This window comes from Xyrauchen texanus, chromosome 5 (genome assembly GCF_025860055.1).
Source record: "Xyrauchen texanus isolate HMW12.3.18 chromosome 5, RBS_HiC_50CHRs, whole genome shotgun sequence".
Classification (NCBI taxonomy): Eukaryota; Metazoa; Chordata; class Actinopteri; order Cypriniformes; family Catostomidae; genus Xyrauchen; species Xyrauchen texanus.
The window spans coordinates 227,276-245,980 of record NC_068280.1 but is presented as its reverse complement, the minus strand read 5'-3'; the positions used below and the strand labels follow the sequence as shown (position 1 = coordinate 245,980).

At 30.5% G+C, this 18,705-nt stretch overlaps 1 protein-coding gene across 2 annotated transcripts in view; it reads right to left on the bottom strand.

Annotated features, from left to right (window-relative positions):
- zmp:0000001082 (integrin alpha-D) overlaps positions 1-18,705 on the bottom strand; it is a 58,404-nt gene that overhangs the window by 34,607 nt on the left and 5,092 nt on the right. For both annotated transcript variants that reach the window (XM_052126517.1, XM_052126518.1), the window contains exons 5-12: positions 17,163-17,277; positions 15,811-15,941; positions 15,588-15,730; positions 15,157-15,307; positions 14,774-14,909; positions 14,626-14,699; positions 14,411-14,540; positions 14,193-14,335 (exon numbers count right to left, since the gene is read on the bottom strand). In XM_052126517.1, coding sequence (XP_051982477.1) covers positions 14,193-14,335; positions 14,411-14,540; positions 14,626-14,699; positions 14,774-14,909; positions 15,157-15,307; positions 15,588-15,730; positions 15,811-15,941; positions 17,163-17,277 — 1,023 coding nt within the window. The remainder of the gene's footprint in view (positions 1-14,192; positions 14,336-14,410; positions 14,541-14,625; positions 14,700-14,773; positions 14,910-15,156; positions 15,308-15,587; positions 15,731-15,810; positions 15,942-17,162; positions 17,278-18,705) is intronic.

Sequence of the window (18,705 nt, the reverse complement as noted above, 5' to 3'; positions counted from 1 at the left end):
AATCAGAATTCTGCATACAAGAATACTGTATATAAATCAGAATTCTGCATACTAGAATACTGTATATAGATCAGAATACTGCAATCTAGAATACTGCATACAAAAATACTGTATATAAATCAGAATACTGCATACTAGAATACTGTATATAGATCATAATGCTGTATATAAATCAGAATACTGCATACTAGAATACTGTATATAAATCAGAATACTGCATACTAGAATACTGTATATAGATCATAATGCTGTATATAAATCAGAATACTGCATACTAGAATACTGTATATAAATCAGAATACTGTATACTAGAATACTGCATACTAGAATACTGTATATAGATCAGAATACTGCATACTAGAATACTGCATATAAATCAGAATACTTTATACTAGAATACTGCATATAAATCAGAATACTGTATACTAGAATACTTTATACTAGAATACTGTATATAAATCAGAATACTGCATACTAGAATACTGCATATAAATCAGAATACTGCATACTAGAATACTGCATATAAATCAGAATACTTTATACTAGAATACTGCATATAAATCAGAATACTGTATACTAGAATACTGTATATATCAGAATACGGCATACTAGAATACTGCATATAAATCAGAATACTGTATACTAGAATACTGTATATATCAGAATACGGCATACTAGAATACTGCATATAAATCAGAATACTTTATACTAGAATACTGTATATATCAGAATACGGTATACTAGAATACTGCATATAAATCAGAATACTTTATACTAGAATACTGCATATATATCAGAATACTGTATACTAGAATACTGTATATATCAGAATACGGCATACTAGAATACTGCATATAAATCAGAATACTTTATACTAGAATACTGCATATAAATCAGAATACTGTATACTAGAATACTGCATATAAATCAGAATACTGTATACTAGAATACTGTATATATCAGAATACGGCATACTAGAATACTGCATATAAATCAGAATACTTTATACTAGAATACTGCATATAAATCAGAATACTGTATACTAGAATACTGTATATATCAGAATACGGCATACTAGAATACTGCATATAAATCAGAATACTTTATACTAGAATACTGTATATAAATCAGAATACTGCATACTAGAATACTGCATATAAATCAGAATACTGCATACTAGAATACTGCATATAAATCAGAATACTTTATACTAGAATACTGCATATAAATCAGAATACTGTATACTAGAATACTGTATATATCAGAATACGGCATACTAGAATACTGCATATAAATCAGAATACTGCATACTAGAATACTGCATATAAATCAGAATACTTTATACTAGAATACTGCATATAAATCAGAATACTGTATACTAGAATACTGCATATAAATCAGAATACTGTATACTAGAATACTGCATACTAGAATACTGCATATAAATCAGAATACTTTATACTAGAATACTGCATATAAATCAGAATACTGTATACTAGAATACTGCATACTAGAATACTGCATATAAATCAGAATACTTTATACTAGAATACTGCATATAAATCAGAATACTGTATACTAGAATACTGCATATATATCAGAATACTGCATACTAGAATACTGCATATAAATCAGAATACTTTATACTAGAATACTGCATACTAGAATACTGCATATAAATCAGAATACTTTATACTAGAATACTGCATATAAATCAGAATACTTTATACTAGAATACTGCATACTAGAATACTGCATATAAATCAGAATACTGTATACTAGAATACTGCATACTAGAATACTGCATATAAATCAGAATACTGCATACTAGAATACTGCATATAAATCAGAATACTTTATACTAGAATACTGCATATAAATCAGAATACTTTATACTAGAATACTGCATACTAGAATACTGCATATAAATCAGAATACTTTATACTAGAATACTGTATATAAATCAGAATACTTTATACTAGAATACTGCATACTAGAATACTGCATATAAATCAGAATACTTTATACTAGAATACTGTATAAATCAGAATACTGTATACTAGAATACTGCATACTAGAATACTGTATATAAATCAGAATACTGCATACTAGAATACTGTATATAAATCAGAATACTGCATACTAGAATACTGCATATAAATCAGAATACTGCATATAACTCAGAATACTGCATACTAGAATACTGCATATAAATCAGAATACTGTATACTAGAATACTGCATACTAGAATACTGTATATAAATCAGAATACTGCATACTAGAATACTGTATATAAATCAGAATACTGTATACTAGAATACTGCATACTAGAATACTGCATACTAGAATACTGTATATAATCAGAATACTGCATACTAGAATACTGCATATAAATCAGAATACTGCATACTAGAATACTGCATACTAGAATACTGTATATAAATCAGAATACTGCATACTAGAATACTGTATATAAATCAGAATACTGTATACTAGAATACTGCATACTAGAATACTGTATATAAATCAGAATACTGCATACTAGAATACTGCATATAAATCAGAATACTGTATACTAGAATACTGCATACTAGAATACTGTATATAAATCAGAATACTGCATACTAGAATACTGCATATAAATCAGAATACTGTATACTAGAATACTGTATATAAATCAGAATACTGCATACTAGAATACTGCATATAAATCAGAATACTTTATACTAGAATACTGCATATAAATCAGAATACTGTATACTAGAATACTGTATATAATCAGAATACTGCATACTAGAATACTGCATATAAATCAGAATACTGCATACTAGAATACTGCATATAAATCAGAATACTGTATACTAGAATACTGCATATAAATCAGAATACTGCATATAAATCAGAATACTGCATACTAGAATACTGTATATAAATCAGAATACTGCATACTAGAATACTGCATATAAATCAGAATACTGTATACTCAGAATACTGCATACTAGAATACTGCATATAAATCAGAATACTGTATACTAGAATACTGCATACTCAGAATACTGCATATAAATCAGAATACTGCATACTAGAATACTGCATATAAATCAGAATACTGCATACTAGAATACTGCATATAAATCAGAATACTTTATACTAGAATACTGCATATAAATCAGAATACTGCATACTAGAATACTGTATATAATCAGAATACTGCATACTAGAATACTGCATATAAATCAGAATACTGTATACTAGAATACTGCATACTAGAATACTGCATATAAATCAGAATACTGTATACTAGAATACTGCATACTAGAATACTGTATATAATCAGAATACTGCATACTAGAATACTGCATATAAATCAGAATACTGTATACTAGAATACTGCATACTAGAATACTGCATATAAATCAGAATACTTTATACTAGAATACTGCATATAAATCAGAATACTGTATACTAGAATACTGCATACTAGAATACTGCATATAAATCAGAATACTTTATACTAGAATACTGCATACTAGAATACTGCATATAATCAGAATACTTTATACTAGAATACTGCATATAAATCAGAATACTGTATACTAGAATACTGCATACTAGAATACTGTATATAATCAGAATACTTTATACTAGAATACTGCATACTAGAATACTGCATATAAATCAGAATACTATACTGCATACTAGAATACTGCATATAAATCAGAATACTTTATACTAGAATACTGCATACTAGAATACTGCATATAAATCAGAATACTGTATACTAGAATACTGCATATAAATCAGAATACTGTATACTAGAATACTGCATACTAGAATACTGCATATAAATCAGAATACTGCATACTAGAATACTGCATATAAATCAGAATACTGCATACTAGAATACTGCATATAAATCAGAATACTGTATACTAGAATACTGCATATAAATCAGAATACTGCATACTAGAATACTGCATATAAATCAGAATACTGCATACTAGAATACTGCATATAAATCAGAATACTGTATACTAGAATACTGCATATAAATCAGAATACTGCATACTAGAATACTGCATATAAATCAGAATACTGTATACTAGAATACTGCATACTAGAATACTGCATATAAATCAGAATACTTTATACTAGAATACTGCATACTAGAATACTGCATATAAATCAGAATACTGCATACTAGAATACTGCATATAAATCAGAATACTTTATACTAGAATACTGCATATAAATCAGAATACTTTATACTAGAATACTGCATACTAGAATACTGTATATATCAGAATACTTTATACTAGAATACTGCATACTAGAATACTGTATATAAATCAGAATACTTTATACTAGAATACTGCATATAAATCAGAATACTGTATACTAGAATACTGCATACTCAGAATACTGCATACTAGAATACTGCATATAAATCAGAATACTGCATACTAGAATACTGCATATAAATCAGAATACTGTATACTAGAATACTGCATACTAGAATACTGCATATAAATCAGAATACTTTATACTAGAATACTGCATATAAATCAGAATACTTTATACTAGAATACTGCATACTAGAATACTGTATATCAGAATACTGCATACTAGAATACTGTATATACATCAGAATACTGCATACTAGAATACTGCATATAATCAGAATACTGTATACATCAGAATACTGCATACTAGAATACTGTATATAAATCAGAATACTGTATACTAGAATACTGCATACTAGAATACTGCATATAAATCAGAATACTTTATACTAGAATACTGCATATAAATCAGAATACTGTATACTAGAATACTGCATACTAGAATACTGCATATAAATCAGAATACTTTATACTAGAATACTGCATACTAGAATACTGCATATAAATCAGAATACTGTATACTAGAATACTGCATACTAGAATACTGCATATAAATCAGAATACTTTATACTAGAATACTGCATACTAGAATACTGTATATAAATCAGAATACTGCATACTAGAATACTGCATATAAATCAGAATACTTTATACTAGAATACTGCATATAAATCAGAATACTGCATACTAGAATACTGTATATAAATCAGAATACTGTATACTAGAATACTGCATACTAGAATACTGCATATAAATCAGAATACTTTATACTAGAATACTGCATATAAATCAGAATACTTTATACTAGAATACTGCATACTAGAATACTGTATATATCAGAATACTTTATACTAGAATACTGCATATAAATCAGAATACTTTATACTAGAATACTGCATATAAATCAGAATACTGTATACTAGAATACTGCATACTAGAATACTGCATATAAATCAGAATACTTTATACTAGAATACTGCATATAAATCAGAATACTTTATACTAGAATACTGCATACTAGAATACTGCATATAAATCAGAATACTGTATACTAGAATACTGCATACTAGAATACTGCATATAAATCAGAATACTTTATACTAGAATACTGCATACTAGAATACTGTATATAATCAGAATACTTTATACTAGAATACTGCATACTAGAATACTGTATATAAATCAGAATACTTTATACTAGAATACTGCATATAAATCAGAATACTTTATACTAGAATACTGCATATAAACTCAGAATACTGCATATAAATCAGAATACTGCATACTAGAATACTGCATATAAATCAGAATACTTTATACTAGAATACTGCATACTAGAATACTGTATATAATCAGAATACTTTATACTAGAATACTGCATATAAATCAGAATACTGTATACTAGAATACTGCATACTAGAATACTGCATATAAATCAGAATACTTTATACTAGAATACTGCATACTAGAATACTGTATATAAATCAGAATACTGCATACTAGAATACTGCATATAAATCAGAATACTTTATACTAGAATACTGCATATAAATCAGAATACTTTATACTAGAATACTGCATACTAGAATACTGTATATAAATCAGAATACTGCATACTAGAATACTGCATATAAATCAGAATACTTTATACTAGAATACTGCATATAAATCAGAATACTGTATACTAGAATACTGCATACTAGAATACTGCATATAAATCAGAATACTTTATACTAGAATACTGCATACTAGAATACTGTATATATCAGAATACTTTATACTAGAATACTGCATATAAATCAGAATACTGTATACTAGAATACTGCATACTAGAATACTGCATATAAATCAGAATACTTTATACTAGAATACTGCATATAAATCAGAATACTGTATACTAGAATACTGCATACTAGAATACTGCATATAAATCAGAATACTTTATACTAGAATACTGCATACTAGAATACTGTATATAAATCAGAATACTGCATACTAGAATACTGCATACTAGAATACTGCATATAAATCAGAATACTGCATACTAGAATACTGTATATAAATCAGAATACTGCATACTAGAATACTGCATACTAGAATACTGCATATAAATCAGAATACTTTATACTAGAATACTGCATATAAATCAGAATACTTTATACTAGAATACTGCATACTAGAATACTGTATATCAATCAGAATACTGCATACTAGAATACTGTATATAAATCAGAATACTGCATACTAGAATACTGCATACTAGAATACTGCATATAAATCAGAATACTGCATACTAGAATACTGTATATCAATCAGAATACTGCATACTAGAATACTGCATACTAGAATACTGCATATAAATCAGAATACTTTATACTAGAGTACTGCATACTAGAATACTGTATATATCAGAATACTTTATACTAGAATACTGCATACTAGAATACTGTATATAAATCAGAATACTGTATACTAGAATACTGCATACTAGAATACTGCATATAAATCAGAATACTTTATACTAGAATACTGCATACTAGAATACTGTATATCAATCAGAATACTGCATACTAGAATACTGCATACTAGAATACTGCATATAAATCAGAATACTGCATACTAGAATACTGTATATAAATCAGAATACTGCATACTAGAATACTGCATACTAGAATACTGCATATAAATCAGAATACTTTATACTAGAATACTGCATATAAATCAGAATACTGTATACTAGAATACTGCATACTAGAATACTGCATATAAATCAGAATACTTTATACTAGAATACTGCATATAAATCAGAATACTTTATACTAGAATACTGCATACTAGAATACTGTATATATCAGAATACTTTATACTAGAATACTGCATATAAATCAGAATACGTTATACTAGAATACTGCATACTAGAATACTGCATATAAATCAGAATACTGCATACTAGAATACTGCATACTAGAATACTGTATATAAATCAGAATACTGCATACTAGAATACTGCATATAAATCAGAATACTTTATACTAGAATACTGCATATAAATCAGAATACTTTATACTAGAATACTGCATACTAGAATACTGCATATAAATCAGAATACTGTATACTAGAATACTGCATACTAGAATACTGCATATAAATCAGAATACTTTATACTAGAATACTGCATACTAGAATACTGTATATATCAGAATACTTTATACTAGAATACTGCATACTAGAATACTGTATATATCAGAATACTTTATACTAGAATACTGCATATAAATCAGAATACTGTATACTAGAATACTGCATACTAGAATACTGCATATAAATCAGAATACTTTATACTAGAATACTGCATACTAGAATACTGTATATCAATCAGAATACTGCATACTAGAATACTGCATATAAATCAGAATACTTTATACTAGAATACTGCATACTAGAATACTGCATATAAATCAGAATACTGCATACTAGAATACTGCATACTAGAATACTGCATATAAATCAGAATACTGCATACTAGAATACTGTATATAAATCAGAATACTGCATACTAGAATACTGCATATAAATCAGAATACTTTATACTAGAATACTGCATATAAATCAGAATACTTTATACTAGAATACTGCATACTAGAATACTGTATATAAATCAGAATACTGCATACTAGAATACTGCATATAAATCAGAATACTGCATACTAGAATACTGCATACTAGAATACTGCATATAAATCAGAATACTGCATACTAGAATACTGTATATAAATCAGAATACTGCATACTAGAATACTGCATACTAGAATACTGCATATAAATCAGAATACTTTATACTAGAATACTGCATACTAGAATACTGTATATATCAGAATACTTTATACTAGAATACTGCATATAAATCAGAATACTGTATACTAGAATACTGCATACTAGAATACTGCATATAAATCAGAATACTTTATACTAGAATACTGCATATAAATCAGAATACTTTATACTAGAATACTGCATACTAGAATACTGCATATAAATCAGAATACTGCATACTAGAATACTGCATACTAGAATACTGCATATAAATCAGAATACTGTATATACATCAGAATACTGCATACTAGAATACTGCATATAAATCAGAATACTTTATACTAGAATACTGCATATAAATCAGAATACTGTATACTAGAATACTGCATACTAGAATACTGCATATAAATCAGAATACTTTATACTAGAATACTGCATATAAATCAGAATACTTTATACTAGAATACTGCATACTAGAATACTGTATATATCAGAATACTTTATACTAGAATACTGCATATAAATCAGAATACTGTATACTAGAATACTGCATACTAGAATACTGCATATAAATCAGAATACTGTATACTAGAATACTGCATACTAGAATACTGTATATAAATCAGAATACTGCATACTAGAATACTGCATATAAATCAGAATACTTTATACTAGAATACTGCATATAAATCAGAATACTTTATACTAGAATACTGCATACTAGAATACTGCATATAAATCAGAATACTGTATACTAGAATACTGCATACTAGAATACTGCATATAAATCAGAATACTTTATACTAGAATACTGCATACTAGAATACTGTATATATCAGAATACTTTATACTAGAATACTGCATACTAGAATACTGTATATATCAGAATACTTTATACTAGAATACTGCATATAAATCAGAATACTGTATACTAGAATACTGCATATAAATCAGAATACTGTATACTAGAATACTGCATACTAGAATACTGTATATAAATCAGAATACTGCATACTAGAATACTGCATATAAATCAGAATACTTTATACTAGAATACTGCATATAAATCAGAATACTGTATACTAGAATACTGCATACTAGAATACTGCATATAAATCAGAATACTTTATACTAGAATACTGCATATAAATCAGAATACTGTATACTAGAATACTGCATACTAGAATACTGCATATAAATCAGAATACTTTATACTAGAATACTGCATACTAGAATACTGTATATAAATCAGAATACTTTATACTAGAATACTGCATACTAGAATACTGCATATAAATCAGAATACTGCATACTAGAATACTGCATATAAATCAGAATACTTTATACTAGAATACTGCATATAAATCAGAATACTTTATACTAGAATACTGCATACTAGAATACTGCATATAAATCAGAATACTGTATACTAGAATACTGCATACTAGAATACTGCATATAAATCAGAATACTGCATACTAGAATACTGCATATAAATCAGAATACTGCATACTAGAATACTGTATATAAATCAGAATACTTTATACTAGAATACTGCATATAAATCAGAATACTGTATACTAGAATACTGCATATAGAATACTGTATACAGAATACTGTATACTAGAATACTGCATATAAATCAGAATACTGTATACTAGAATACTGCATACTAGAATACTGCATATAAATCAGAATACTTTATACTAGAATACTGCATACTAGAATACTGCATATAAATCAGAATACTGCATACTAGAATACTGCATATAAATCAGAATACTGTATACTAGAATACTGCATACTAGAATACTGCATATAAATCAGAATACTTTATACTAGAATACTGCATACTAAATCAGATATATCAGAATACTATACTAGAATACTGCATATAAATCAGAATACTGTATACTAGAATACTGCATACTAGAATACTGCATATAAATCAGAATACTTTATACTAGAATACTGCATACTAGAATACTGCATATAAATCAGAATACTGCATACTAGAATACTGCATACTAGAATACTGCATATAAATCAGAATACTGTATACTAGAATACTGCATACTAGAATACTGCATATAAATCAGAATACTTTATACTAGAATACTGCATACTAGAATACTGCATATAAATCAGAATACTGCATACTAGAATACTGCATATAAATCAGAATACTGCATACTAGAATACTGCATATAAATCAGAATACTTTATACTAGAATACTGCATACTAGAATACTGCATATAAATCAGAATACTGCATACTAGAATACTGTATATAAATCAGAATACTTTATACTAGAATACTGCATATAAATCAGAATACTGTATACTAGAATACTGCATATAAATCAGAATACTGCATACTAGAATACTGCATATAAATCAGAATACTTTATACTAGAATACTGCATATAAATCAGAATACTTTATACTAGAATACTGCATACTAGAATACTGTATATATCAGAATACTGCATACTAGAATACTGCATATAAATCAGAATACTTTATACTAGAATACTGCATATAAATCAGAATACTGCATACTAGAATACTGCATATAAATCAGAATACTGCATACTAGAATACTGCATATAAATCAGAATACTTTATACTAGAATACTGCATACTAGAATACTGCATATAAATCAGAATACTGTATACTAGAATACTGCATACTAGAATACTGCATATAAATCAGAATACTGTATACTAGAATACTGCATACTAGAATACTGCATATAAATCAGAATACTTTATACTAGAATACTGCATATAAATCAGAATACTTTATACTAGAATACTGCATACTAGAATACTGCATATAAATCAGAATACTGTATACTAGAATACTGCATACTAGAATACTGCATATAAATCAGAATACTTTATACTAGAATACTGCATACTAGAATACTGCATATAAATCAGAATACTTTATACTAGAATACTGCATACTAGAATACTGTATATAAATCAGAATACTGTATACTAGAATACTGCATACTAGAATACTGCATATAAATCAGAATACTGCATACTAGAATACTGTATATATCAGAATACTTTATACTAGAATACTGCATACTAGAATACTGTATATATCAGAATACTTTATACTAGAATACTGCATATAAATCAGAATACTGTATACTAGAATACTGCATACTAGAATACTGCATATAAATCAGAATACTTTATACTAGAATACTGCATATAAATCAGAATACTTTATACTAGAATACTGCATACTAGAATACTGTATATATCAGAATACTGCATACTAGAATACTGCATATAAATCAGAATACTGCATACTAGAATACTGCATACTAGAATACTGCATACTAGAATACTGCATATAAATCAGAATACTGCATACAAGAATACTGTATATATCAGAATACTTTATACTAGAATACTGCATACTAGAATACTGTATATATCAGAATACTTTATACTAGAATACTGCATACTAGAATACTGTATATATCAGAATACTTTATACTAGAATACTGCATATAAATCAGAATACTTTATACTAGAATACTGCATACTAGAATACTGCATATAAATCAGAATACTTTATACTAGAATACTGCATATAAATCAGAATACTGCTATATAAATCAGAATACTGTATACTAGAATACTGCATATAAATCAGAATACTGCATACTAGAATACTGCATACTAGAATACTGCATATAAATCAGAATACTTTATACTAGAATACTGCATATAAATCAGAATACTTTATACTAGAATACTGCATATAAATCAGAATACTGTATACTAGAATACTGCATATAAATCAGAATACTGCATACTAGAATACTGCATACTAGAATACTGTATATAAATCAGAATACTTTATACTAGAATACTGCATATAAATCAGAATACTGTATACTAGAATACTGCATACTAGAATACTGCATATAAATCAGAATACTTTATACTAGAATACTGCATATAAATCAGAATACTTTATACTAGAATACTGCATACTAGAATACTGCATATAAATCAGAATACTGCATACTAGAATACTGCATACTAGAATACTGCATATAAATCAGAATACTTTATACTAGAATACTGCATATAAATCAGAATACTGCATACTAGAATACTGCATACTAGAATACTGCATATAAATCAGAATACTTTATACTAGAATACTGCATATAAATCAGAATACTTTATACTAGAATACTGCATATAAATCAGAATACTGTATACTAGAATACTGCATATAAATCAGAATACTGTATACTAGAATACTGCATACTAGAATACTGCATATAAATCAGAATACTTTATACTAGAATACTGCATATAAATCAGAATACTGTATACTAGAATACTGCATACTAGAATACTGCATATAAATCAGAATACTGTATACTAGAATACTGCATATAAATCAGAATACTGCATACTAGAATACTGCATACTAGAATACTGCATATAAATCAGAATACTTTATACTAGAATACTGCATATAAATCAGAATACTTTATACTAGAATACTGCATATAAATCAGAATACTGTATACTAGAATACTGCATATAAATCAGAATACTGCATACTAGAATACTGCATACTAGAATACTGCATATAAATCAGAATACTTTATACTAGAATACTGCATATAAATCAGAATACTGCATACTAGAATACTGCATACTAGAATACTGCATATAAATCAGAATACTTTATACTAGAATACTGCATATAAATCAGAATACTGCATACTAGAATACTGCATACTAGAATACTGCATATAAATCAGAATACTTTATACTAGAATACTGCTTACTAGAATACTGCATATAAATCAGAATACTGCTTACTAGAATACTGTATATAAATCAGAATACTGTATACTAGAATACTGCATACTAGAATACTGCATATAAATCAGAATACTTTATACTAGAATACTGCATATAAATCAGAATACTGCATACTAGAATACTGTATATAAATCAGAATACTGTATACTAGAATACTGCATACTAGAATACTGCATATAAATCAGAATACTTTATACTAGAATACTGCATACTAGAATACTGTATATATCAGAATACTTTATACTAGAATACTGCATACTAGAATACTGTATATATCAGAATACTTTATACTAGAATACTGCATACTAGAATACTGTATATATCAGAATACTTTATACTAGAATACTGCATATAAATCAGAATACTTTATACTAGAATACTGCATACTAGAATACTACATATAAATCAGAATACTTTATACTAGAATACTGCATATAAATCAGAATACTTTATACTAGAATACTGCATATAAATCAGAATACTGCATACTAGAATACTGTATATATCAGAATACTTTATACTAGAATACTGCATACTAGAATACTGTATATATCAGAATACTTTATACTAGAATACTGCATACTAGAATACTGTATATATCAGAATACTTTATACTAGAATACTGCATACTAGAATACTGCATATAAATCAGAATACTGTATACTAGAATACTGCATACTAGAATACTGCATATAAATCAGAATACTGCATACTAGAATACTGTATATAAATCAGAATACTGCATACTAGAATACTGCATACTAGAATTCTGACATTTTGAATGTTTACATAAAATTCCCACAAATCGCGATCAGACCCCTGAAACGGACCAAGTGTGAAAATGCCCTAAATGTCTAAATAAAATAACCCTCAAAATGCACAACTTAAATAAAATACATGATGTGTGGGTTGAAAGAGTATCTTAACTGTAGTTGAACCACTGTATGATGAGAAGCTTGAGAAAGTGTCCAGATACGTTTTGAGGTATTGTATATACTGTAATGTATGTTTTATATCATTTAAAGGTTTTACTGTATGTATATATTGTATTATGTGTGTGTGTGTGTGTTTGAGAGATGTTTCTTCAACAGAACTGACTTGTTCTCCTGTCATGTTCCTCGTCACTCTCCATATGTTTTCACTCTTAATGAAGAGGGTCACTTGACCCTTGTGTTCAGCCCGCGGAGCGCCGGAGAACAGCAGAGTGACGTTTCCTCTTCGTCCAATCACAGCAGAGTAACCTGAACGAGATCCCCATCATTTAAAAAGCTCTTGATAAACTCATAGCACATACAGAGAAACTTGAATAAACATACCCATGTATGAGTCATTATTGAGCCCTGGATCTGTAATCTCGATCTCTGTGAATCCAGATCCCGATCCCGTCACTTCATACAGAGATCCACGCCAGTCATTAGATCCAACCGCACCTACGATCACAGAGTCCTGACACAAACACAGCAGCACAGCAGCAATACATCAGAAATTAAAGCTAATCTCATATTTTATAAATGCTCAAGCTATCTCTTACCTTGTGGTAAACAACACTGAATCCACTTTGAGACAGTTCCTTCTGTCGACTACTACCAGCAGCTTCCTGGGAACCTGAGACACCAGAACCACTTTTACAATCTTCGTTAGGTGATTTCATTTAAACCCTCTCACTCAGTTCTCTTTACCTTCAATGTTGTAGATCTTGTTTTGCAGGTTGTCGAGAAGCCCCTTGAGTCCACCGTAATCTTGAATGTAGAATGTGTTGTTCTGTTTTGGTTCTGAAGCAAGTGAAGTCAGTTTATTTAGATCCAGATTCCCCACCTGACAAACACAAGACATCAACATATCAGCTTGTGCAAAACATCTTCAAAGGTCTTTCTGTCTCTCCGTTCTCTTTCTGTTGTATCACAGTCCAGCTGAGCAATTCTGGAACTCACTTGTCATGTTACTGCAGTGCTACGATGAAATGTTGTTCATTTGTAAGAGACGTTTGATGAAAGGGTCAGCTGAATGAATGAATGAAAGCTGCCAATGATTTCACTGATTGTGAACATCCAAACAAACTCACCCCAATTATATAGCGCAGGATGTTTTGGTCATCGCACTTTTTGAGGATAGATTTAGTGTCTCTATCAGTGGGGTCTCCATCTGTGATGATCACCAGAGCTTTTGCAGCATTGAGGTTCGCTCCAGAGGACACATTATTAAAGAGATTTATCCTGGTGAAGAAATGAATCTTTAACTCACTGACTCTTTGTTTTGAGTCATAGATCCAGTCTGAACGTCTCAAGACATCAACAGCAGATGAAGTTATGCAGCAACACATTTACGTTGTATTTGACTTCTAGAAGTTTTACTTCAGCGACAGTGTGTTTAACAGGCCTGAATAACGTGCAGATGTTCATTTATAATTCTCTGTTCTCGCTCCTGAAAACACATCAACTCTTTTAGAAGTGCTCTGACAGTTCATACATTCATAATCATGAAGGGTTCACTCACAAAACAAAGTCGATTGCATTGTGTGTGTTGGTGAGGGTGCTCATTTGTTTCTCTTTGTTGAGTTTCTCTTCAGCCGAGCCATTCTGATAGTCGTTGAAGTCAAAAACAGTTCTCCTTGCTGTAGAAAACTGGACAGCGGCGAACTGATCCCACAAAAACACAGTTGGCCACTGGAACATTACACATTCATGAATCTAACACAAAACAGTATGGATTACTTTACCTTTATGGAGGAGTTTGACAGTTTTTTCATAATATCTGTAATGAATTTTTTGTTCGAGTCAAACTCTTCTGATTTCATACTGTTAGATCCGTCGAACAGAAACACCAGATTAACTTCTCTCTTCGAACATTCTGCAGAAAAGCACAAAACACAGAAGAAATCAATTTCTTTTGATGTATTAATCAAACACTCTTCATTGAACATCTATAACAATATGGAGTGGTGGCATAGTGGGCACAAGCACAGAACTGGCAAACAGAATGTTGCGGGTTCGATCTCCACCAGCACCACCATTGTGTCCTTGAGCAAAGGCCTTACGTTGCTCTGGGGGACTGTCCCAGTAATAAGGGCACTTATTGGCAGACGCTTCAAAATATTTGATTAAAATATCAGCGCAAAATTAACTAACAAACGAACCCATATTTGAAAACATTCACATTGTAGAAGCATGAAATTAAAACATTTAATTCACTAGTTAATGAACATAAAGAGATAATGTGCCTTAATGACATTAGCGCCATCTTTAATTTTTGATAGGAATGACAACGGTTGGACGGTTGATCAGCTGTGAGTCCCAAAATCACGTTCTGTCACAGTACTGTATTTAATGAAGAACGCACTTCTCGACCAGTAATATTCTTTAGGTAATGTGAGTCGTATGAACAGACTGCACACATACTTCATGAGTAATTGACCTGTGACCCCAGTATATGACCCTGAAAATAATCAGCACTGGTTTTGTTAAACAAGCACTATTAAAGCACAGAAACAACTTTCTATGTAGCACGTACGGTTGGGAAAAGCTGTCCGACTCGCGGTTCACTGCCGTTTTTAAACCCAAAGAACAAGACGTCTCCTTGGATACCCAGGGATTATGGGATCGGAAAGTGTCCAGTCGATCCGCACTTCAAACTCTAGCTGGAATAGTAGGTCATCCGGATATTTCTGTCTTACATGAATACTGTGATATCTGTGTACTCCATCGGCACACTGTTTACGGCATAATGCACAGAAGGGTAGTATGAATATTCAGATGCAGCTAAAGTTTTTTAAGTGTTTCAGATTGTTCTAGACAAAACACTGAAAGAAAGAAAATCTTGACAAGAAAAACCTCCAAAAACCAGGAGTTGTGGAAAATGAGATGTGATTTATACTGTACACGCCATTGAAGAGTCACAGCCTTGTTTTCATTCACAGCAACAATCAAACATGGCGCTCCTGTGAATAAGCTCTAATACACGCGTGTTTGACTCTTCAGCACTCCCTACAGTCATGTTTACAACCTCAGCGTTAGTTCATGTGAAACTCTCAGAAATCCACTCATCATCTGAAACACTGATGGCGTTTCTAACCTTGTAAAGCTGCAGTAAAGTTGGAGGCGTCCTGTAAGCTGCTGCTGAACTGATAACAGATGCCGTTGAGATACGAGTTCCCATCACATTCATGAGGAAGGTATGGACTGCAACTCTGACAAACACACACAACAGAATCAGTAAATCAAATCACAAACTATCTGAAAGGAAGACATCAAAGCTGTAAATGCTTTATTATGAACATGAGATATTTGATTAGTTTAAGGGAAGAGTTTGCAGAGGCTCTTGATTTATCACAGTACTGTCTGCTTTAACAATTAGGGTGCGTACACACTAGAGTAAACGCTGCGTCAGAGAATGTTCCAGATGCATTGATTTCAAAGGGGACGGTGCATCGGAAGGACAAACAGGTAAAACTGTAGCTTCGTCTTTCCAACAAACGTTGTGAAATCAACTAAACATGGCGGAGAAACTGAAAAGTGCATTCCTTCCCTGTCCTCTGTTATCATTCTCTGTGAAGATATAAAGACAGCATTGTGCAGATAATAATAATAATGACACGTTTATATTATATAACACCTTTCTACAACTCAAGGTCGCTTAACAAGTAGCAAGCAAATAAAATAAAAACAGACGAGCAGATCAATTAAGCGTCAGAATGACATCGGGCACAGAGAGCTGTTTGGAAATGATGTGTGATGGAGTCCTGCCGCCCAGTGATTTTCGCTTATAACACGGAATGAGTCAGAAGACCTGATTGAGCGAGATAAGATCTGTGATGTAAAGAGGGGAAAGAAAATGTAGAGCTTTTAATGTAGAGAGGAGTAATTATAGACTGGAAGTCAGTGCAGTTTATGTAAAATGGAGGTGATGGGAGATGATTTCTTGGAATAAGCGAGAACACCAGCTGCAGGATTCTCAACGTTTTGCAGATTATTGATTGTTTGAGGGGCAGACCAGAAAAGTGGGCGTTACTGTTGTCGAGTCTGAAGGCATGAAAGTGAGAACAAGAGTCTCTGCATCTTTTACTTTCAGAACGGGGCGTAGTCTGGCAATGTTACAGAGGTGAAAGAAAGCAGTTGTGAGAGAAGAAATGTGAGGGAGGAGAGTGAAGAATCTAAAATACTGGTCTGACCAGGACACCATCAATAGCAACAGACTGATCAGAGTGGCGAGATGGAAGATGAGGAACCAACTAAAAGTACATCAGTTTTGTCAGTGTTAAGTTTGAGAGAATGATTGCTAATCCAGGTATTGATGTCATTGACACATGCAGATAAGGAGCTTGTGGGTTGGAACTCATATAAAGCTGGATGATGATGTGACCCAGGGGAAGCACATAAGTGATGAAGAGCAGTGGACCAAGAACTGAACCCTGCGGGACGCCTTGAGAAACAGGAGCTATAGAGGAGTGTTGACGGTCCGAGAGATTACAATTGAACCAGGATAGTCCAGTAGCAGAGAGGCGAGAAATGAGTATGCTGTGTGAGATAGTGTCCAATGTAGAAGATCTAGAGTCTGCGGCCATTAGAAGATCATTAATAACTCTAATGAGTGCAGAAAACACTCAAAGACATTGTGT